We start from the raw sequence: 25,477 nt of genomic DNA on the forward strand, positions 1-25,477 counted from the left end.
AAACAAGTGTACGTGCGCGTACGCTGATTGGCGTGAGTGGGCGTGCTGTACCGGGTGCGCGCACGCTCTTCATTCATTGCTGCCCGAACCAGGCTGTCGGATCTGGTGTGGACGCCCCCCCCCCCCCCCCCACGTCTCCTCATTACTGTACGGCTCACCATCTCCACGCGCACAAGTAGAAGCCTAAACCCGGACCATGAGGGGCTCCTGCCGCCCGAGAAACGCGTGGGAAAGGGCAGGTAAGACGGAGCTTTTTTTGGTAGCCTTTCGGAGAGTTTTTATTTGAGTATTATGATTGAAAGTGTTGCTTTAGGAGCGACAACTGTGCTACTTTGGCTAGCAGCGTACCGAAGTAAACAAGCGAATGTCACGTAGGCTCGCTTCCGGATGTCGAGGAGATGACAGCTGCGGAAAACACCCACTTACACTGCGTTATGTTTTTCGTTTTGCCCTTTTGCTTAATACACACTTTTTAATGTTTTTTACTTGGCCTTGAAATGTCGCCTGGTGTACGTTTTGAAGCGAGTCGCAAGCATGGTGTTGTGGAGAAGCTGCCTCAAAGCTTTTTAAATGTTACTGCCCATATTTTTTGGTTGTCGTTTTTTAATAGCATCCCAGAGAAATCAGGTTGACATATAATGAGACAGCCGCTCAGTTTTGTATTCATTAGACACTATACTGCAGAGGGTTCAAATGTGTTTATTTCAACGTGCAAATAAAATAGGTCAGAACAGTTCTGAGACTGGTGTAAAAAAATATCCATCTTCAACCCAAACTGCATTTTTAACCCCCTTGTTATGTGGCCAAAGCGATCCCGTGGCCTTTGCCCCTTTCAGCGCTTAGAATTGGCAGCACATCTCATGGCTGCTTCACCCCGAGGATCTGACATTTCCTGGTTAAGAGGAGACGAACATTCTTCGTCACCCGACCCATCTATGTGTCTATTTTAAACCCCCCGACCCCCACACACAAAAAAAAAAAAAAAAAAACTCAAGGGGGACATCATTGAGACCCATTTTGAAGTTGACATCAAGATGGCCATGGCAACGTTTGCTATGAAGGATCACCGGAAGAATCCTTCTGTGTAAATGAAGTCAAGGAAAGCGCATTAGGATTGGATGACTTTGAAGAGGGAAAACTTGGATTTGAACTATAACTTTTGTGATCTGAGTCTCAAAACTGTGCTGACATATTTTATGTGTTTTTGTTGCACTAAATGTGCTATTGGGGCCTAATTGTACACTATTGTGTACTTAATACTGTTGTTTACCTCCCATGACCACACTGGCATCACGGGTGAGCTGGAGTCTATCCGAGTTAACTTTAAGTAAGATTAGTTCTATTAGTTTGAGATTTTTTTTTTGTTTTGACATTTTCATTTTTAATTTGGTTATTTTTCATTATTTTTACAGCAGGTTAGTTAATTTTGAAATATTTTATTTTGAAAGTCTTAATTTGAATTTTGAGTTTTAGTATTGGTTTTTATATTTTGTAGTACAAGCGAGGAATTAGGTCATGTATAGTAAAGTGAACTACAATTCTCAAATGCTCATGATATGTAATTATAGTTTTATAATTGTAGTTTCTTTCAGTTTCCTTTTTTTTCCACCCTGAAATCATTTTTCCCTTTGTAATTTCATTTATTTTGTTATTTTTCTTTTCGGAATGGAACAAAAATGACCGTTTTTTTTAACACGCTGCGTGTTGTGTGGACAAGGTGACCTGAAGGATTTTGCAAAGTCATTTAATTGCGATTTCCCCTCCCTGTCAATATTGCGATTTAGTACGATGTTTGTGTGTCAAGTCGTCAATAGGGGTCAATAGGTCATGAATTGGAATCTGGGTTTTGGCCTTCCGATGTGGAGTTTGCATGTTCTCCTCAGCCTTGTTGCACATTAGCATGGTTCAGTAACAATTTTCCCCCAAAATGTCATTTGTTTTTAACCATGCCAGGCATGGAGATGTATTACTCTCAGAGGCAGTTTATGGCCCCAGACGCCTCACCCATTTTATGTTTATTGCCATCTGATGGGTGTTTGAAAACACATTTGTGACAAGATCGATTGTTTTGTGCTCTTTGGACTATGACCTGGTTTAGCTCCTCATGCCACTGCATGTACAAGTCGACAAAGAAAACATGTCATGTTCCTCTTTGTTTCATTAAGCAGCGAATGTGAACCAGACCCTTGTACCGTGTTCCATATAATCCACCGACTGTTATTATACAAACAGACTGTTACTCCATTATGCAATTCATATCGCCTCGAGTCAGTCACAGGGAGCGCTGGAAAGTCACCGAAATCTGTGGTCATACGGGACAGATCCTAAACCTTGTGTACAATCCTCCTAAAGATGCCATGACATCTATGCCAAGTATTTGTTGGACAGATGTACTGTCAAGATGACAACATGCAAGTTGGCAGCTCGTGGACTGCGCTCTGTTCGTCGTAATCTACTCCCAAATGGCTTCCTGCCCATGCTAACGTGATAGCACGAAGTGGCGGTAACGGCGTTCAGCCAGTTGTGTCACATACGTGCTGCAGAAGTAGGGCAATCTGCAGGAAGGTGATACAGTATTTCACCTGGGTGTGTTTATGAGAATGTGTGCGTCTAGAATATTTCACGCTGTTCATCTTTCCATCTTTATTATCAAATATGCCGTTGTTGTGTGTGCAGTATTTGTGTTTATTATGGCTTCTATGAATAATGGCAATAATTCATCGCTCCCGCTCATTCCCTCCCTCCCTCCCTCCCCCTGGTGGAGTCTGAGCAGGAATCTGGGGGAAAGTTCACCCTCTCGCTCTGAATCTCATTATAGGCTTGAGGCCGAGCTGCGGCTGGATCTGCGCATGCGCGAACTTTGTTGTCATGGGGGGAGTGTTTACATCTGGAGACTTGAGCTCACGTCATAATGGGCACATGTGATGGTGTTTAATGCCATGCGGGTGATTCCTTTGTATGTTGTTGATGTAGTCATGAGATATAAACCAAACCTGCGTTGGCTGATCTGGATTCTGTTCTGTTCACACCCCCTTGCCCCCATTCCAATCTCATCGCCGCTATTACGTGATGATATTTTTGTCCCTGGGGTGAGTCGTCATGCTTCCCTCATCGCCATTTTGGAACAGGAATGGAGTGTTTAAGGCAAAAAGTGTGTATCTCAAAAAAAAAATATCCCATAGGAAACCATTAAAATGGGAATAATCCATTCCCGGGTTTCCATAAAATATACTTTTCAACTGAATAAGCCTAAAAAAACTACACACAACATACCTTATTCTGTGTATAATAAATGTGCTATTGTATTGTAATGAAAGAAATACACTGCATTGTATCACAAAGTCACTTTATTTACATTTGTGATGGTCATTTATGGCTTGATGGAATGGCGTTGGAGGTCGAAGGACAAAGGGAATTTCTGTTTGGAAAGAGCGGCGCATTACATGAGGGCTGTAATTAACGAAATAAACTGTGCTGTAAAATAAAGTTTTATTTACCTTTTTGATGGTCGTTGATGGCTTATGGAAGGAGAGTCACCTTCCTGTTGGTAACTTAACCTCTAGTGCTGTTCGGTCGTGTGCTTCCGCCGAAGATCACTCCGCCAGCCGTGTTGGGTGTGTATTATGAAAATAGTGCTTATTATAAGGTTTAATTTTCATAAATTTGACGTTTGTAAGACAAAAAGTTTGTAAGATAAGGTGTTTGTAAGTTGAGGTCTCACTATATCTAAATATTTGTGTGCGCTCAAGGGCTTCAGTGCCAATAGCAGGCGGAGATTTGAGAAGGAATCTCATCAACAGTTTGCATGATTAAGACCGAAAACATCGCTGGGTTCATACTTTTGTTCTCGTGTTGCATAGATAAACAACTCATATGAGCAGTGAAGCTGGATATGTCTGCAAGCTAAAATAACTTCCAAGTGTACATTTTGCTCACTGAACACACTGAGCTTATCTATGCATGGCTTGGGTGCATTGTCTATATGAACCTTTATCACAACGATGATTGTTATAGTGTAGTAGCTAGCGAAAAGTTTCACATTCTGATAATCATGAATGCGAGCTCAGTACTGTTCTTTCACAGTAACACGGGATTGCAACCGTAGCTCTAAAGTTTATTATTTTGAAATGTTTACAATACAATACAATACCTATTGATTTATAGAGCGCTTTAACAACAGCTGAAGCCGTAACAAAGTTCTTAACATGGATAACTATCATGTACACAGTGGTGGGCCGTCAGGGCCAGCAAGGCCTTCTCTGCTGGCTTAACATATCATTATCATAATTATAATAAAAGTCAATTTCATTAAAAAAGTATTTTTTTCTAAATATATATATATATATAATTGTTCTACATACTGTTTTCTTGATGTTATATTATATCCATTTGGTTATGCTCCTTTCAGTGTTGTAGTTTTAGGTCAGAGTTTTTAATCCAATCAGAATTCAGCTAGTTTGTGTCGCCAGGCTGTATGAAATCTGACCGACGCCTTCAGAATCAACAGTGAGGGCGTCTGTGCGCTGTACAGAACGGGCACATGTAGTTGATATACAGTTGCGATAGCCAATCAGATCACGAGTTGGCACAGTAAGGCCAGCTAGAGGGCCTCGCGTTGAACATGACGTACGCGTCCTGTGATTGGATACTCACTTTACCTCAGCCCGGAAACCCGGAAACTTTAGCAGAAAAAAACAAGTATATCTACTCACTTTTTTAATCCACAATGGCTGAAGGAGAGGACAACTCGCTGTCGCATGTAGGTAAGCCTATTCTCAAGAACAAATGAAAAAGATTTGTTTACTTTTATTTTCAACAAATAGTTCGTTTTGTGAACGTCTTGTTGTTTTTCTTATATTAAACTGACATTTTGTAATTTAGCGTAAAATCTTGTTAAAGATTGCGTATTCTTGGTGGACTTCATAAAACTTTGTGCACAAATGATTTTAAATTTCCTTTTATTTTTAAGTGTTTGCAGTATCACGTGTAGTGACAAGTTCTAATTGCTGATGCAGATTTATTGATGTGTAATTGCTCCGGAAAATAGCCTGTGTTGTAGACGATTAAGGTGATGCCACGCCCAGTACTGCGTGCGTGTGCTTTTGTAAATGATATCTCCAGCCGTTGTGTCATAAATTATGGTGTTACGAGGGATATTTGTTCAAGTCGGACTAAGCAGGACTTCACTGAAGGCCTAGGTGTGAAATGCACGGACCGTCACTGCAGGAAATGAAGCAGTCACACAGATAGTAGAAAGCAGTTTGAGTAATTATTGTTTTCAGCGCTGAGAAAAAAAAATAGGTTCCATTTTTTTCGAATTAAATTCAATAAAATTAAAAAAGGACAATATTAATGGAGTTGATTCTGAAAAAAATAGTTTATAACATGCATGTCTGGTTGGTACATATAGGCTAATGACCTGATGTTAGCCTATGCTAGTTAGCTAGCAAACACGCCCCACTTGACTTTACTTCTACGTGCGCACACACACACACACACACACACACACACACACACACACACACACACACACACACACACACACACACACACACACACACACACACACACACACACACACACAAGCACGCAGTTTCTGACTAAATACAGGTCCATTAAAGTTTTTGACAAAATCACTTCTTCAAAATTGTGGCAAAATAAAAACAACATGCTATTCACTTGCTGTAAATATTGTGGTGCTCTATTCACTTTTAAAATTGGCTCTTATTTTTAAATCGCGATTAAGTGTCGTTCCATTTCAATTTAACAATTTGGGTCTTCGCTGAGGAATGCAGTGCACCGAACTGCTTGTGAAAGTGGTCAAACGGCGTCACCTGGCGGTGTTTTTCTGATACTACATGTATGTGTCACAAAACTACTATACACTAAATTGTTTTATGAACGCATTTCATGTGCCAGTCAGTAATAATTTAGTAAATTATGCATTATAGTCACCAAGTCTTTTGATATTTTATCGTTAAAATGGTTTATCAAAATGACTTTGACATCGTGGCTGCTTCACTCCGAGGATCTGACAGTTCTTGTTTATCAAAAAGACTTTGACATTTACAAAAAAAAAGTAATCTAATGTCCTTTTACTGTGTGACTCGTTCCTCAAGTTCATGAATATTCTTGAGGAAAATTTGTATTCGTTTTTTTTTTTTCTTTTAATCTAAGGGCTGCCAGCTGTCAGCCGCCAGGCACGCGCTGGATGTTGTTGTGGTCCGCTGCGTTGATTGGCTACAAGACTTCCGGTCTCTTTCCCATTGGCCAAGACCGCCGCTTGCACTCGCTGTCCACGTCCTCTCCACGCAAAGGCTTTTTTCGATGAATGTCTATTTTTTTCTCGTTGCGTCTCACGTTCGTAACCTGTTGCTTTACGGTAAAAAAAAATCCACTCAAAACTGTTCGAGTATTTTCAAAAAATTCTACCGTCGAGATAATTTTCCGTTAAAACGACATCACACAGATGTTTTTGCCACATTTAAGTAAGTGAGTAAAGTGTTTTTTTTCTGTCCTTCGGTTGTTGTTGCGCGCACACTTCCACTCATTACGGTAACGACAACCTGCTGTTCCTCAGCTGATATGAGATCTCCTCCCTCTGTGGGCTCAGAACCGAGCCCGAGCTTTTCGTTAGTTACTTCAAGTCAGCAGCCGCAGCAGCAACATCGTCGTATACAATGTTAGACAACGAGGAGTATCTGGTAGACGCATGCCAGCGGGAGCTCACTCAAAACCCGCTGAGGAAGATCTGGTTGCCGGGCAAGAGCGGGCACATTGCACAGAGACGCGGTAAGAAGATGCTACAGGCGGACGCCAGAGGACCGTTTCCCCCAATAGTATAAAGTTGTTTGCTTTTTTTTTCTCTCCGCAATCGGTCACGTGCTTTGGCTTTGCGTAACGATACTTCATTGAATATACCCACCACGTCAGGGGTTGTTTTCTAACGCAGTCTGCCAAACTCGTCTCTCCCAACTCTGGATGGCTCTGTTTCAGGACCGCTTTTGTTTTTTGCTGAGTCAAGCAAGCCCCTGCGTGTTGTGCTGTGCCGTTTCAGCCCGCAGCTTTCACGTTGCACTGCTGCATCAGTCAATGGAGCGAATACACTTTAAACTCCCCGTGCTCTTCATTTCATCGTAGAACCTCAGCATAAAAACGAGCGACTGAATTAGGCTAACGATTTGTAATTTGCCTCTCGCTGATTTTGGTAACGCATGGTCGTAGGTTTCCAAGTACAGTAATGCAAAGCTTTTTTTTTGTCATAATTGAGAGCCTTTGGGAAAAATAAGACATAAAATCCCAAATATTTTCCTCTAGAAGTGGGCACGGGTAAAATGTGCACATTAATATTGGTGAGAAATTATCACAATTTTCAGACACTAAAGCTACCCTAAGCTTTTCTCTCATTCACTGCCAGCTGAACCCAGTGTCAGGGTTTTTGTCATCTTCCTTGAATTGCAGGACCAACAGAATATTGAATTTTAAGACTTCTTAAAAATGTAATGTTGTGTAAAAACTCTTCTTTCATCAGAAAAAAAAGTTAATTCCTAAATGACATGTGTCTGGAATATTGTGATCTTGAAATGGGGGCGGCTGTCCAAAATACAACGCAATACAATACATACATATTGGTTTAAATAGAGCTTTAACAGCAGCTAAAGCTGGAACAAAGTCCTAACATGGAAAAAAGGAAATGCTGCCCACTTGTGGAACAAAAAAAAAAAAACATGGTCAGAGATTTGGCACCCAAGCAAGAAAAAACAAAACCCGAACTAATTCGGGATTGGCGCTCTGTCATATTTTCAATTTCCAAATAAATATGGGAATGGCAGTGAATGAGTTCAAAAAGTAAACGGATTTAGCTCACCCCCAAAAAGCAATTAAATAACCCTCTGCGGTCAACATTAATTCCTAATCAATTAAAATGTGCACAAATAATGTCAGAACAGATTTTTGATAGTTGTTAGGAAACAATCAGAGTGAGCAAAACGCCATTCACACCCCCTCCCCACTTTCTGTATATTACTTTGGATAACATTGAGCTGAATTGCAAATTTTTATGTGTTTTGACAGTTTGCATGACCAACTGCCCCACCCTCATCGTGACGGTGGGCCTGCCAGCCCGTGGGAAGACGTACATCTCCAAGAAACTAACACGCTACTTAAATTGGATCGGAGTGCCCACCAAAGGTACCCGCCGCTTCATTCCAGTCACCGGAGAGTCGTAAACTGCAGTATCTGGAATGCTAAATGTTGATGTTGTTGTTGTTTTTCTTAATATGTAACAGAGTTCAATGTGGGCCAGTATCGTAGGGAGTGTGTGAAGATCTACAAATCATTTGAGTTTTTTAGTCCAGATAATGAAGAAGGCTTAAAAATCAGACGGTGAGTCAGTTTGGAATCCTCTCATCCTTTTGTAATTTGAGTGTCTCCCTCTTTTCTTCATTTACACGTGCCTACAGTGGATCCAAAACAAACCATAAATCTATAACAAAAATACTATGAGGTTGTTTTTATATTCACACTTATGGTGTTATTTATACAATGTGGGCAAGGCACGTTTGTCTCCACCATATATAGTCAAACCTCGGTTTTCGACCATAATCCGTTCCAGAAACCTGTTCGAAAACCGAAATATTTCTTATTCTAATCAATGTCTGCTCTTTTTTTTTTAATCGTGAATGAACAATAGAAACACGCCTGCTCACAATGACATGAGGATTGGATTAGCCATTATCAGTCTCGCGGTGGAGAAATTGACATTTCACAGCAGCAAAGTGAGGAAAGGAAAGGAAGAAGTAGAAAAACAAAATACAGAAGCTGCTGCAGAGACAGCCACTGTCGCGGCGCCATCTTAAAGAAAAAAACAACAACTAAATAACAAATAATATGACACAACACAAAATACAGATAATGCATCGGTCACAATTAGACGCGACACAAGGAAGTGACGTATAAGGAAATGGAGGGAGGTGAAGTGGTGCATTCAGGTGCACTCAGTCCGGTCAAGAACTGATGCATTCAGGTGCACTCAGTTCGGTCAAGAACTGATTTTCGGTTGTAAACCAAAGCATAAAAAACACAATTTTTGGTCGAGAACCGAGACGTTCGAAAACTGAGGTTTCACTGTACAGTGATACCTTGGCTTACGAACTTAATTGGTTCCCAGACAGAGTGTGTAAGGTGAAAAGTGTGTATCCCAAAAAATAATTTCCCATAGGAAACCATTAAAATGAGAATAATCCGTAATTTTCTACTTTCTCATTTTCTAAGCCTTAAAACTACACAAAATATACAGTATTTTATGTATAATAAATGTGCTATGGTATTATAATTAAATACATACACTGTACTGTATAATAAATTCGTTTTATTACACAAGGTAAAATTTTCATGAATGTAACGTTCGTAAACCGAAAAGTTCGTAAACCAGGATGTTCGTAACCCGAGGTATCACTGTATTTCTAATCAAACGTGAGCAACAGGTGGCGCTAAATTTGGGCTTTTTGCCAGCTATAAGCACTCGAGCTAGCCATAAAAAATGGCAACATGTCAAATATTTGACTCTCCGTGTCATGAATCTTCATATTTGTTTCATTTTCTGACATGAATTTTATTTATTTATATATTTATGTATTTATTTATTTTCCACAATGTTTTGAACTGCATCTGTGAAGTGTGTGGATGTCTGTGTTCTTCCAGCCACTGTGCAATGGCAGCGCTCAATGACGTTCGGCAGTACCTCAGTGTGGAAGGAGGCCAAGTGGCCGTGAGTCTTTTCCTCAATATTCCAAAATGACATAGAACCAATGTGGCGGACGCCCGCTCGTGTATTTTGACTCCTCGGCTTCCGCTTTCAGGTCTTCGACGCCACCAATACGACAAGAGAACGACGAGGGGCCATCGTCAAGTTTGCTGAGCAAAACGGTTTCAAGGTTAGAGCGCCAGAGAATGCAGCTGCTGCGGTCTGACCCGTGAACTGACCTTTTGCGCTGTTGCCGTACCGTGCAGGTGTTCTTTGTGGAGTCCGTGTGCGAAGACCCAGATGTCATCGCGCAGAACATCGTGGTGAGTTGTCACGGCGACGATTTCCTAACTGACATCAGAAAAACGGTTTATAGCTAAAATTGTATCTAAAATACCCAAAACACGCAGTATGATATTTTTATTCAAATGCAAAACACCAATTAAAAATGACTTAAAGTGTCCAAAATCTGCAAAAAATTGAGCTGCGAATTGTGCATTTTCAGAAAGTCCCGCCCCCAGTTCGTGACGTCACGCCAAGACGTCTTGAGAATATGCTTTCTTGTTACACATCCAGTTATGAATATGATTCAAATAGTTCTGAAGAGGAAAGTATAGATGTTTGCAATCGATTAAAAAAGGTCTTCCGGGTCATTTCGAGGGATCAAGACTGATGTGTAGTGTCACAGAAAATGCAGAAGATGGCGCCAGAGCTCCGTTTGAAATTGGTTTATGTTTCAGCTTGGAATTTTTGTCAACGAATATCAAAGAGTTGTCTCGGTGTAACATACAACGATTCGCCATTGCGTTATTTATGTGTTTTCCTTCTAATTTCGCCATCAACACGAAGTTTTCAGACCAAACAAAAGTACCGCAAAATGCATTGAGGTAATGCAGGGTATGTCCTTACTCAGTCAGGGGCGTTCCTTCAGTGACGTCACGTACGGACTCGTCACCAACTCAAAAACAAGACTTCCGGAATATTCAGCGCGAGTCTTAAAACGTAAAATATAGCTATATGCGTTGGAATCTTTTTAAAATACACTCAGTCGAAGTCATTTGAAGCCATTTTACAAATTATAGACACAATTCTCCGGAGATGTCGGTTGTCCTTTAAACCAAGCGTACGTCTTTGAAATGCGTGTGTATGTGTGTGTGTGTGTGTGTTTGGCGCGGCATTAGCAAGTGAAGCTAGGAAGTCCCGACTACATCCACTGTGACACTCAAGAAGCCATTGAAGACTTTATGAAAAGGATCAAGTGTTACGAGTCGTCCTATCAGCCTCTGGACGAGGTTTTGGACAGGTGAGTTGACACAATATTTGGTACGTGTGTACAATCTCAGCAGCTGATGTGCACAAGGTTATTTTTGTGAGTAAAAACTCTCAAGATTTTTGTTCACGGAGACAAGTTTGGACCAAAAAAATACTGAAATAACACATGTTCATTAATCGTACTATAAATGTCCCTTTTTTTCTTTGGGTTATTTCTAAATGCATTTATTTCACTTTTGCTATATGCTTGGACAAAAGAACGAAGGTCGATCAGTCTTAACCCTTATTATAATGTGGTTTACCTATTTGGAAAACCTTATTTCCATTTATATATTATGAGCGAGTTGCTTGTTCTGTAGCCACAAAGGGACATAAGTCTTCTTGTGCCGGTCCCAAGCGGGTTGTGTGTGTCCGGAAGGGTATCCGACGTAAAAGCTTGGCCAAAACAAACTGATTTGCTGTGGCGACGACCCCTTGAAGGGAAAAGCCGCAAGGAAAAGAAGAAGAACATTTGGACAACTTTTTTTCATACATACTTATCGTCCGGTGTGTTATACGTATATGGGGAAAGGTTTGAAAATACACTATTCATTGAGGGTGCACTTTATACTCTGGTGCGCCTCATACACTGGAAAATACATATTTACATACATACATCTCGTTATATCGATATTCTCGGGAGTCGGAAAAAATATCGATATAACCGGACGATCGATATATCCGATCCTGCGGCATGTAAATTTTCTCCTTGCGTTCATAGAAATAGTATCGTAATAAGCAGTACTATCGATATAACGAGACTTTACTGTATTATGATTATTATTTTTCACATATACACAATTTTAAAAAAACAAATATACCATAACTAATAGAAATGGAAATAACTCTGATGAAAATGAACAAACCAGCCATTTAAAAAAAAACTGAATTGTAAAAAATAAAACAATCAGTATGGCCATTAAAAATGCATGCAATTTGTATTTTTTTTTAATCTAAAAATTCATAAATAGTAGGGAATATAACCCAAAATGTATTTTCCACTCCCCCCCCCCAAAAAAAAGAGAATAAATAAATTTAAAAATAAAAAATCAGCATGTAATTGATGGCCATTAGTAATGCATGCAATTTGTATTTTTTTTAATCTAAAAATTCATAAATAGTAGGGAATATAACCCAAAATGTATTTTCCACCCCCCCCCAAAAAAAAGAGAATAAATAAATTTAAAAATAAAAAATTAGCATCTAATTGATGGCCATTAGAAATGCATGCAATTTGTATTTTTTTTAATCTAAAAATTCATAAATAGTAGGGAATATAACCCAAAATGTATTTTCCACCCCCTCCCCCCCAAAAAAAAGAGAATAAATAAATTTAAAAATAAAAAATCAGCATGTAATTGATGGCCATTAGAAATGCATGCAATTTGTATTTTTTTTTAATCTAAAAATTCATAAATAGTAGGGAATATAACCCAAAATGTATCCCCCCCCCCCCAAAAAAAAAAAGAGAATAAATAAATTTAAAAATAAAAAATCAGCATGTAATTGATGGCCATTAGAAATGCATGCAATTTGTATTTTTTTTTAATCTAAAAATTCATAAATAGTAGGGAATATAACCCAAAATGTATTCCCCCCCCAAAAAAAAAAGAGAATAAATAAATGTAAAAATAAAAAAAATAGCATCTAATTAATGGCCATTAGAAATGCATGCAATTTGTATTCTGTTGTTTTTAACTCTAAAAATTCCTAATTATGAGGGACTATAACCCAACAATGTATTTTCCACCACCACCCCCCAAAAAAAAGACTAAATAAATCAAAGTACACATTTCTTACATCTTTAAAAAGAGATGCCCAAACAAGTGAGTCTCGTTACTGGTTGCGGGCTTTTGTGGGACGTCACGAGTGGCCGCTGAATGGAACAAATGGTGCTGTGGTCCTTCAGGGACATGCCCTACATCAAGATCATGGACGTGGGCCGCCGTTATCTCGTCAATCGCGTGCAGGACCACATCCAGAGCCGGATTGTCTACTACCTGATGAATATCCACATCACGCCTCGCTCCATTTACCTGAGTCGGCACGGCGAGAGCGACCTCAACATCAAGGGACGCATCGGGGGTGATTCGGCTTTATCGGCGCGGGGGAAAGAGGTGCTCCACCTTCACGTGTCACGGGTCTTCTACCAAGGGGAGGAATGGTTCTTACAATTTGTTGTTGTTGTTTTTTTTGCAAGTATGGCAAATATCTGAGGGAGTACATCCAGGAGCAGAACATCAAAGATCTGAAGGTGTGGACCAGTCAGATGAAGAGAACCATCCAGACGGCCGAATGTCTTGGAGTGCCGTACGAACAGTGGAAATCTCTCAACGAGATCGATGCCGTGAGTGGGATATTGTGCGTTCCCCCAAAATCATTTTCGAGCTCCGTTAACTCGTCTCGTCTCGTCTCGCAGGGAGTGTGCGAAGAAATGATGTATGAAGAGATCCAAGAGCATTACCCTCTGGAGTTTGCGCTGAGAGATCAAGACAAATATCGTTATCGCTATCCCAAAGGAGAGGTCAGCGAGTGCACCAGCTTACTTGCATACACTCACACATACATATGTACATACACACATACATATGTACATACATACATACATACATATGTACATACATACATACATACATTCATACACACGCATACACATGCACACACGCATACATACATGCACGCACGCACACGCATACACACACGCACACGCACGCATACACGCACGCATGCACACACGCATACATACATCCATGCACGCACACGTACACGCACGCTCGCACACACGCACGCATACACACACGCATACATACATCCATGCACGCACACGTATACGCATACACGCACGTATACACGCACGCATGCACACACGCATACATACATCCATGCACGCACACGTACACGCACGCTCGCACACACGCACGCATACACACACGCATACATACATCCATGCACGCACACGTATACGCATACACGCACGTATACACGCACGCATGCACACACGCATACATACATCCATGCACGCACACGTATACGCATACACGCACGTATACACGCACGCATGCACACACGCATACATACATCCATGCACGTACACGTACGCTCGCGCACACGCACGCATACACACACGCATACATACATCCATGCACGCACACGTACACGCATACACACACGTATACACGCACGCATGCACACACGCATACATACATCCATGCACGCACACGTATACGCATACACGCACGTATACACGCACGCATGCACACACGCATACATACATCCATGCACGCACACGTACACGCACGCTCGCACACACGCACGCATACACACACGCATACATACATCCATGCACGCACACGTATACGCATACACGCACGTATACACGCAAGCATACACACACGCATACATACATCCATGCACGCACACGTACACGCATACACACACGCACACACGCACGCACGCACACGTACACGCACGCTCGCACACATGCACGCATACACGCACACACACACGCACGCACACACACGCACACACACACGCAGACACCATACACACACGCACACACGCACACACGCACGCACACGTACACGCACGCTCGCACACATGCACGCATACACGCACACATACACGCATGCACACACACACACACGCAGACACACCCGCACGCATACACACACGCATGCACACACGCATACATACATACATGCACGCACGCACACGCGCATACACAGACGCATACACGCACGCTCGCACACATGCACGCATACACGCACGCACACATACACACACGCACGCACACACACACGCACGCTTACACACACGCACGCATACACACACGCATACATGCACGCATAAACACACGCATAAACACACGCATACACGCACGCATACACACACACATACACGCACACATACGCACGCACGCACTCATGCACACACGCACGCAGACACACACACACACATACGCGCACACACACGCATTCATACATACATGCATGCGCACACACACGTATTCATACATACACACACACTCACATGCTCTACATATACATACAAACAAACAAAGAAAGAAAGAAAGAATTGAGTACTGAAGGCCGTCTGGTTTCTCCCAGTCATATGAAGACCTGGTGCAGCGTCTGGAGCCCGTCATCATGGAGTTGGAGAGGCAGGAAAACATTCTGGTCATTTGTCACCAGGCCGTCATGCGCTGCCTTCTCGCTTACTTTCTCGACAAGACCGCAGGTAGCACGCCTTCAAATGCGCATCAAGGAAACTTTCGCTGCTATGTGCCCCCCCCCCCCCCCCCACCGCAATTTGAAACAAAGTTGAACGCAATCGCTAAAACGTTGCCAATTTAACAACTGATGACAAATGTTGTTGTTGTTGTTTTTCATGTTGTAATCCCGCCCGCAGTTGAGTTGCCTTATCTGAAGTGCCCCTTGCACACGGTGTTGAAACTCACTCCGCTGGCTTACGGTCAGTTTTCTTCCCACGCGAGCATCGCGATAACAGGACGCACCGACCAGGATTTTTTTTGCTTTCACAGGATGCAAAGTGGAGTCCATCTATTTAGGCGTGGATGCCGTCAACACGCACCGAGAGCGACCGGAGGTACGTAAGCGGACCACCGTGACCAAGCCCTTGGAATGACTCCGCCCTCCTCACCTCCATTTTTTTACCCAGACTCATCTCAACCAAGAGGATGCCTCGTCATTTCCAGTCGCGCCTTGATAATGCTTTTACAGTCATCTACCTCCAGTCTGCATTACATTTAAAGGACAACCGACGCCTCCGGACAATTGTGTCCATAATTTGTAAAATGGCTTCAAATGACTTCTACTGAGCGTATTTTACAAAGATTCCACCGCATATAGCTATATTTTACGTTTTAAGACTCGCGCTGAGTATTCAGGAAGTCTTGTTTTCGAGTTGGTGACGAGTCCTTAGGTGACGTCACGGTTGGTATCGTCACTAACCGAGAAAGCGACACACAATGCATTTTAGGTACTTTGTTTCGGTCTGAAAAGTTCGTGTTGATCCATGTTGATGGCGAAATTAGAAGGAAAACATAAATAACGTGATGGTGAATCGTTGTGTGTTGCACCAAGACTACTATTTGATACTAGTTGACACAAATTCCTAGCAGACAAACGGAGCTTGGGCGCCATCTTGTGCATTTTCTGGGACACTACATTGGAGTCCTGACGGCTCAAATTGATACGGAAGGACTTCTTTAATCGATTGCAAACATGTATGCTTTCCTCTTCAGAACTATTTGGATCTTATTCATAACTGGATGAGTAACTAGGATCAAAGCATCTTCTCCGAATCTGAAGCCATTGTTTTGATTCTAGACGAAGCCAAGACGTCCTGGCGTGACGTCACGAACAAGGGGGCGGGACCTTCTGAATCGCCATCTCCGAGGCCATTTTGAAGACGTTTTGGGACACTTTAACTCATTTTTATTGGTGTTTTGCATTTGACTAAAAATATCAGCCTGCGTGTTTTGGCTATTTTAGATGCCATAAAACGTTTTTCTGATGTCAGTTAGTCAACAAAAAATGGTGTCGGTTGTCCTTTAAACTTGTTCTACCATGACGCCAAAACACAACATGTAACCTCTAAACGCGTATAAACTTTCATTTGATTCAATTTGTTCTGTGAATGTATCCATCTGTGTAGGCTCTCAGGAGTGGTCCATCGATGAAAATGTTTCTTCAGCCGTCATCTGCACTTCTTTGAAGGTGTCAGACTCATCCGAAGAGCTTCGTCAGCGAACTAAAGTTGTGCTGGTCACTCTGGCCCTATATATATATATATATATATATATATTATCAGAGCAGAGGTCTGGCACCGCACCCTCTGTCCATTAGGGATATATAAAGGCAAGAGTTACCAGCACAACTTTAGTTTGCTAACGAAGCTCTTCGGATGAGGAGCGAAACGTACAACAAATGACGGCTAAAGAAACCTTTTCACCGATTCTGTGAATGTAGCCTGATTTTCTTTTTTCCTCCACAATGATCAGTGTTAATGTCCATTCTTGTTTCTTGCACCGTAATAAATAAATCCTTTTTGTATCTGTTTTGTTTCCCCGTTGATGTCCAAAACTGCGGCTCTTCCAGAATGTGAGCGTACAGCGTAGCACCGACGCCGCTCTGAAAACCGTGCCGGCGCACTTCTGACCGCACCACCGGGACACTCGCCGTCAACTTCGGAGACGATCGACACGGGCGACAACTTTTGTACGCCCGACTTTCTGAACGGGCAACTTTTGTGTGTTTTTGTCACACTCCTCTCGCACTGTCAAAAAAAAACCTTCACGTCACGTGTTGCTGTTTATTTTTTTAAAGCTGTTTGTGCGCGAACAAGAACTCCGCATTTACTCTTTGCTCATCGGTAATCTGAAGATCATAAGAAAACTATCTCCTTCCATATCTTTATGGTTGATGACCGTATTTCTCCAAATAGTGGACAACAAATTGTTTGATTCAAACTTGTGTCAACTGCACCCCCTCCTACAAAAAAAGGCACTTTCTGAAATAATAAAGCAAAGATGCACATGGCGAAGAATAGCAATACAGTACAAATGTAGTCAAAGGTTTCATCCAAGTGAACATTAAGGCAGTGATTATTTGATGTACCACTAAGGGGGGGGGGATGCACAAATGGGAATCACTCCATTGGAGAGATGAAGTTTTTTGCAAGGAAAAAAAACGGTTTCATAAGCTATTATAAATCATCCTATGCATGTTGAATATACTCACAGAAGGACTCGGCGGTGCTTTTTCCAATCTGATTTTTGTTAAGAGCCTTTTGAACATGTGGGGTCTTTGTGAAGTATTTTTGGTGTCTGAATGTCAGTGGAAAGGAAAATCACCTTCAGTAGATTTTTTTTTTTTAATGGGGCGACTGCAATGGACAAAAAAAAAAAACGGCGGTATTTTCCCACCGGCTTGGCCTCGGATAGGAATTTTTTGGAGTTTAGGAAAAAGATTTTGAGGAACTTGCACTTGATTTTGTTTCAAATCTTCGTTTCTACAACAGTTCCACACGGTTGCTATCGCGGGTGTCCAGGCACAATGTGCATTCTCCAAATAATTGTTTTTATGGATGTATTCAGAGTCACTTCTGTCAAATGATAGTAACCGAAGTACGTTTTACGTGTTTTATCCGATTCTATATTGGTATATGTACATAACGGTTGTGAAAAATGTACTTTGCCTTGTACAAATGTCAATAAAGTTTCTCTGCTTGGTTGCCACTGTCTTTCCCTCCTTAATTTTTTTTTTAGTCATAGGTGAGCTGGAACTCACAGCAGATTGGGCACCACCCTGATTGCAGATTGTCTCATGGTCAAATGGACAATTTGAGGAATACCAAACTGAGATTTGAAGTGTGGAAGTATGTACAGTTATACCTCATTTTATAAACTTAATTGGTTTCCAGAAAGTGTGTCCAAGGCAAAAAGGTAGTCTGCCAAACATTTATTCCCCTTAAGAAACCATTAAAATAAGAATAATCTGTTCCCAGATCCCTATAAAACAATTTTCTACAAAATAAGCCTACACAAAAAAACTACATAAAACTACACAAAATATGTTATTTTATGTATAATAAATGTGCTATTGTATTGTAATTAAATAAATAAACTACTGTATAATAAAGTCATTTTATTTCCCTTTGTGATGGTCGTTGTCAATGGATGACGAACTTCCAGGTTGCCTCTTGATGATATCCGAGTGAAGTTGCTGTGCTTTCTCGGCGATAATACCCTCACTCACACTGTCCCTTGCTAGCTGTTTTTTGATAATCCAAATCAACAGAAGTTTTTCAACCTCTTCTATTGCCTGAGACCGTTGCTTAGACAACACAGAAACACCCTTAGCCACATGTAGCAATGATCGACTTAGCATACCGGTAGTGGGACGCTAAGTCACACAAACCCACACCTCGTTCGTGTCTTTCGATGATCTCCTTCTTCTGCTCGACCGTCATTTTCTTTTTTGTCCTAGCCTGTGGTGGGGTCTTTTTCAGTCCCATAATAGCAAAAGTACTCCACCTCGATAACAAACCACATCTGCACTCAAAGAAAGCGAGTGTGGAAAACTAGTCCGCCAGCCACCATGGCGCTGTTCGACCATGTGGTTTGGTGTTCTTCCACCCAAAAAAACTAGTCCGCCAGTCACCGTGGCGCTCCGTGTGGTTTGGTTTGTTTGCCGATAACTAGTTCGTATGCCAAGATTGTATTCTCGCGAATGTAATATTCGTAAGGCGAACACGTTCGTAAATTGAGATATCACTGTACACTCCTTGAACTCACAAACACCATTTGTCATCTTCCTTACCAGCGAGTATATTTTTTTTATTCTGGATGATTTCAATCTACAATAGGTTTGGACTCTGTAATAAAAGATAACATGCACCAATTGATTGCCTTGTGGTCATAACAAAAAAAAGCATAGTATGATAAAATATATATTAAAAAAAAACAAAAACTTTCAAGCATCGAAGGGGGAGGGGGGGAACAAAGCCAGTCTGTGCTCATCTACAAGAATTGGAATTGTAGTGAGCACAGTACGTACATTTGTCCATTATTTATATTTGTTATCTCATGGCTGATGTCTTCTTTCACACCCATGGGAATGTCTTCTTTTTTTTTGTCTTAGAACTGCAAAACACACAAACCAAAATAAGTCTAAATTGTTCTTTGTTTGTGCAAATAAAGCCCCCCCAAAAGCTTTCAAAAATCTCACATTTTTGAGGAATTCCTCAGCAACGATACGAGCTCTGGCGTTGACGGACAGTTTCATCTCGCTGATCTCCTTGTCGATCTCCTCCATGAAGTGAATGACAAAGTCCACCAGCTTGTGTTTGTACATCTGCTCGGTGTGGAAGTTGGTGATCAGGAAGCTGATGTCGTAACCCTGAACACAAACGTCGGAGTCATCAATAACTGGCGTAACCAAACTATTTTGACGTGATTTCTGTGTGTACAATCTTTTACATGAAAATGGTGGAAAATACAGAAACAAAATTTAAAAATATGTAAATATTTGAAATTATTTTAGCTTAGCTCACTGTCGGGTCGTTAAATGAAGTTCTTCTCCTGGTTCATGTTCTTCATTTGTGTTGGTCTAAATCACAAGGTGTCAAAGTCAAGGCCCGCGGGCCAAATCCGGCCCGCCACATCATTTTTTTCGGCCCGCGAAAGCAAATCAAACTTGTTAAATTCTATGATGATTGCTAAAATCTGAGCCAAAATTTCATATTTTTGGATGTCAACCACAATAAAAGTCATTATTCTTGACTTCAGATTTGAAAACGAGTTATTCATTAATTTGCTGTGTGCTCTATATGTAATATTTGAAGGGATTTAAACAATCTAATGGGTTCCCCAAATACAGCAGCTAGAGGATGCTCTTAACGGGAGAGAAGGAAGCCAAAAAGGAGTGATGTCATTTTTAAAAGGACCTATCATCTGCTAGATACACTCATGAATATTATATTACACTGAAACAAGATAGCTTAAAGAACAACCGACGTCTCCGAACAAGTTGTGTCCATAATTCGTAAAATGGCTTCAAATGACTTCTACTGGGCGTATTTTAATAAGATTCCACCGCATATAGCTATATTTTACGTTTTAAGACTCGCGCTGAACATTCAGGAAGTCTTGTTTTTGAGTTGGTGACGAGTCCTCACGTGACATCAGAAAAGGACCGCCTCCTGACCGTAAAAAAGATGCATTGTCTTTCCATCACGTCAATGTGGTCATAACAAAAAACAAAAAAGTGACGTCGGTTGCCCTTTAAAGGACAACCGACACCATTTTATTTGTTTCCTAACTGACGTCAGTAAAACGTTTTATAGCATCTAAAATACCCAAAACACGCAGGCTGATTTTTAGTCAAATGGAAAAAGCCAATAAAAATGAGTTAAAGTGTGCTAAAACTGCAATAAATTGAGCTGCGAATTGGGCATTTTCAGAAAGTCCCGCCCCCAGTTCGTGACGTCACGCCAAGACGTCTTACATTGCTGGAGAATCAAAACAATGGCTTCAGATTCTGAGAATATGCTTTCTTATTACTGATCCAGTTATGAATATGATTCAAATAGTTCCGAAGAGGAAAGCATAAATGTTTGCAATCGATGGAGTCCTCCCATATCAATTCGAGCCGTCAATCACAGCAATGTAGCACCCAGAAAATGCACAAAATGGCGCCCAAGCTCCGTTGGAAATGGGCTGATTTGTCTGCTGTGAATTTGTGTCAGCGAATATCAAACAGTTGTCTTAGTGCAACACACAACGATTCACCATCGCGTTATTTGTATGTTTTCCTTCTAATTACACCATCAACACGAAGTTTTCAGACCAAATACAGTACCCAATGTGTGTGCATTGTGTGTCGCTTTCTCGGTCAGGGGCGTTCCATACGTGACGTCACGTCAGGCATCGTCACCAACTCGAAAACAAGACTTCCTAAATATTCAGCGCCAGTCTTAAAACGTAAAATCTTTGTAAAGTACGCTCAGTATATAACTAGTTCTAACGCTCACCTCCACCGGTTTTCTCCTGAGGATAAAGAAGTTCTCCGCCCTCATCATCATGAAGCGCATGAATTTGTGACACAGGATCTTTTCAATCTCATCAGCCTGGTAGAAGTCGCACACATAGAATGGTGTTAGGGCGCTGGGCGAGAGACGGTTCTGAACAGCGACGCGCCAGACCGACCTGCTTGACGGCGATGCTGACTCGGACCGAGTTGATAGAACCCTCGATGAGGACTTTCTCCTTGTCGTTGCGGCTGACCACCACGGGCTGGAGGAGAAGTTCTTTGCTGCTCCTGAACGTGGACACGAGACGGATAGTTATTCACAGACCTTTTCCAGAAAGAACCAAGAGCCATACGCACTTACCGTACTTCCACCTCAGGCTTGTTATGTCTCTCCACCACCTGGGAAGAAAAGTTCTCCAGACACAAGGCGGCCTGCAGGGTGGCTCGCACAGCGTTCAGATAGGGCCGCAAGGTGGCCGTCTGAGGAGCATGAAAAACATGACGTTGAATGAAATGTAGCAATGGGGACACATTTGTCAGATTTTTCAAGACCCACAACATTTTATGTTGTGATTATTTGTGCAATAACATTTTTTTTCATTTCATTCACTCATTCATTCGCTTGTTTGTTGGATGTCTGATATATGATTTCATATTTCAGGAGTACAGTTGATGCCTAATTATTCATGACACCAATGAATACTCTACTATAAATCGACGAAAAGGTTTCTTCAGCAGTCATCTGTACTTTTTTGAAGGTGTCGGACGTTTCGCTTCTTATCCGAGAAACTTCATCAGCAAACTAAAGTCTTACTGGTAGTATCGGCCCTAATGTCCAGACATAGCGCCGCCGGACACTGCTATCAGGCAATCAGGCCAGTCGTTAGTCAGGAATGTAGGAACAATCGGTGGGGCCGCAGGGAGTGGTCCTCTGCTCCCCCCAACCTGAGAGTAGGGACCTATCACAGCAGTGTCCGGCGCCGCTATATCTGGACATTAGGGATATACAGTAAAGTCTCGTTCTATCGATATCGGTTATATCGATAGTACTGCTTATTACGATACTATTTCGATGAACGCAAGGAGAAAATTTACATGCCGCAGGATCGGATATATCGATAGTCTGGTTATATCGATATTTTTTCCGACTCCCGAGAATATCGATATAACGAGACTTTACTGTATATATAAGACCGATACTACCAGTAAGACTTTAGTTCGCTGAAGAAGCATCTTGGATAAGAAGCGAAACGTCCGACAGCTTCAAATTTGTACAGATGACGGCTGAAGAAACCTTTTCATCGATGGACCACTCCTGTACGACTGAGAGCTTACACAGACGTATTACTGTACTATAAACTTTTTTTGTGGCACGAGACAAAAACCTTGAGAAACAATTGAAAAGATGAAAACTTAATTACCATGACATCAATACAAACTGTCATTAACCTTTCTATGGCGTTTCATATTTACCTGTTGATATTTATCGGTTTATAATTGCATTCATGGTGTAGTTGAATCAGCTATTTTATTATTTATCATTTTATTTATGGTTTTATTGTTCTGTTTATTGTTCTTTTAAGTGTAAAGTGTACTTGAGTGTTCAGAAAGGCGCTTGTAATTTAAAGGACAACCAACGTCACTTTTTTGTTTCTTAACTGACATCAGAAAAATGTTTTATAGCATCTAAAGTACACAAAACATGCAGTATGATATTTTTATTCAAAGGCAAAACACCAATATAAATGACTTAAAGTGTCCAAAATCTGCAAAAAATTGAGCTGCGAATTGGGCATTTTCAGAAAGTCCCGCCCCCAGTTTGTGACGTCACACCAAGACGACTTGCATTGTTGGAGAATCCAAACAATGGCTTCAGATTCGGAGAATATGCTTTGTTGTTACACATCCAGTTATGAATATGATTCAAATAGTTCTGAAGAGGAAAGCATACATGTTTGCAATCGATTAAAGAATCTATTCCGTGCCATTTTGAGGCAACATTGGGGAGAAATGGATCACCAGAAAAGAGGCACAAAATGGCGACCTCCTGTGGCCACCACAGGCTGATAAATTCCTTATATGGAGCTTGGATGCCCTCTTCTGGCGGCTTTTAGGTGCAACATGAGGTTTTCAGACCAAACAAGCATTGACGTGATGGAAGGCCTGCTACAATGTGTCTTTTTGGTCAGGGGCGTTCCTTTAGTGACGTAATGTACGGACTCGTCACTAACTCAAAAACACGACTTCCTGAATATTCAGCACGAGTCTTAAAACGAAAAATATAGCTATATGCGGTGGAATCTTATTCAAATACGCCCAGTAGAAGTCATTTGAAGCCATTTTACAAATTATGGACACAACTTGTCCGGAGACGTCGTTTGTCCTTTAAATGTATTATTATTGTTACCATGTCCATTTTATTTTACATTTTGCTTTCTTTTTTCTGCTATCTTATCATTACAACATAAGACCTAGGATTAGTACGTATAAGTACAAAATGTGTTTCGAATGTTTTCATATGGAGTTTGGCTAACTGACAGCTGACTGCTTTAGCAGCCGTTAGCATTAACTTGCTAGCATTCGACTTCACGTCCAAAGTCGCATTCCTTTGTTGTTATCTCAAATGTGTCCCTTTCTAGTATAATAGTAGATTCTGTTTGGATTAAATATTCAATAAACACATAGACTGCACGTGTGAGTCGAGAAGTTAGAATTAGCCCGTAAGCTAACTAGCTGCCTAGCGTGTTTGAATGAAAGCAGAAGCTATAATTATTCAACGCGTTGAAGCTAATGTACCTTCTGTCGAAGGCACGTGATACATGTAACGTACGCAGAAAAGGGGAAAAAATAATCGAGGCGCAAGTATGTTGTGTGTAGCTCACCATTTTGATGTGTCAGTAAAATCAGCTACAAGGCGGAAGTAATCGCTCTTGGATCAAGCTATTTCCGTGTAGGTGCCGGAAGTTGACGCGGCGAGACGAGAAGCAGTAAAATGGAGAGAGGGATGTGGCAACCCACCTTTCAACAAACGACGAACTGCTTTAATAGCGGCGAAAGAATACATTGACACGCCCGATTCACAATAAAAAAAAGTGCGATGTTGCATTCTGGATCTGGCTTGCTTGTTTTTTCATGCCTGCATGGGTTTTCTCCAGGTATTCCGCTTTCCTCCCACATTCCAAAAACATGGACGGCAAGTTAATGAAACACTGACGCGCTTGTCATTCGGCACTTTGCGCACTTGAGAATGTTCTCAAATCCTGTCGTCAACAGTTGTTTGAAAACAGCAGCTAATGAGGGTGATTCTGTAAATCGGATTTAACAATAATGAAACACGCAACAACTATTTACGAGGGTCCCTGAACCTATACATCAATCAGTGCATCTATATTTACATACATCCGTAATATTTATACTCTTCCCACCTGCAAATCCCATCTCAAACCCCATGATTTAAAATCGCATTCTCTGTATAATTTTATCTCTTATTTATTTATCTTATTTTGCAAATTTCCCCGTTGTGGGACCATTAAAGGTTTTCTGATTCTGATAATTTTATCAGGTTTTTTATGTCCCTGTTTTGTGGTTGTAAAGTGTCCTTGAGAGCTTTGAAATGTTCTTATAAATAAAATGTATTATTATTATTATGACATTTTGTATACAGCTTTGGGGAAAAATTATATTTCACCTAGTTTTCATTTTCCACAACAAAATGGTCTAAAATACATACTATACTAGTATACATTCACTGTATAATAATAATAATAATACATTTCATTTATAAGCGCCTTTTAAAACTCTCAAGGTCACTTTACAGTCACAGGATACGTTTTTCTGTGGGTGAGCAGCGGCAGTCACACGCGTCAGC

General features: G+C 41.1%; 2 protein-coding genes across 4 annotated transcripts; one reads left to right on the plus strand and one right to left on the minus strand.

Moving 5' to 3' along the window:
- The first annotated feature begins 102 nt into the window (after positions 1-102).
- pfkfb4b (6-phosphofructo-2-kinase/fructose-2,6-biphosphatase 4b) lies at positions 103-18,319 on the plus strand. 3 transcript variants are annotated; one of them, XM_089009765.1, is made up of 14 exons: positions 103-239; positions 8,074-8,190; positions 8,289-8,385; positions 9,703-9,769; positions 9,861-9,935; positions 10,012-10,068; positions 10,927-11,048; positions 12,966-13,173; positions 13,257-13,403; positions 13,476-13,580; positions 15,163-15,292; positions 15,464-15,526; positions 15,597-15,661; positions 17,176-18,319. In XM_089009765.1, the coding sequence occupies exons 1-14, from the start codon at positions 197-199 to the stop codon at positions 17,233-17,235; spliced, it is 1,356 nt and encodes a 451-aa protein (XP_088865891.1). In that variant the 5' UTR covers positions 103-196; the 3' UTR covers positions 17,236-18,319. The 3 variants fall into 3 exon arrangements, with proteins under 3 accessions (XP_088865891.1, XP_088865890.1, XP_088865889.1); XM_089009764.1 differs by lacking the exon at positions 103-239 and adding an exon at positions 6,457-6,792; XM_089009763.1 differs by lacking the exons at positions 103-239; positions 17,176-18,319 and adding exons at positions 6,632-6,792; positions 15,734-17,134.
- A 1,075-nt stretch (positions 18,320-19,394) lies between these two features.
- On the minus strand, positions 19,395-24,650 carry arpc4 (actin related protein 2/3 complex, subunit 4). Its single transcript, XM_089009768.1, has 6 exons — positions 24,492-24,650; positions 21,971-22,089; positions 21,786-21,897; positions 21,611-21,706; positions 19,807-19,977; positions 19,395-19,721 (listed from the first exon to the last, which is right to left on the minus strand). The coding sequence occupies exons 1-6, from the start codon at positions 24,492-24,494 to the stop codon at positions 19,716-19,718; spliced, it is 507 nt and encodes a 168-aa protein (XP_088865894.1). The 5' UTR covers positions 24,495-24,650; the 3' UTR covers positions 19,395-19,715.
- Positions 24,651-25,477: the final 827 nt, after the last annotated feature.

This window comes from Hippocampus bargibanti, linkage group LG12 (genome assembly GCF_051943395.1).
Source record: "Hippocampus bargibanti isolate YZ-2025 linkage group LG12, ASM5194339v1, whole genome shotgun sequence".
NCBI lineage: Eukaryota > Metazoa > Chordata > Actinopteri > Syngnathiformes > Syngnathidae > Hippocampus > Hippocampus bargibanti.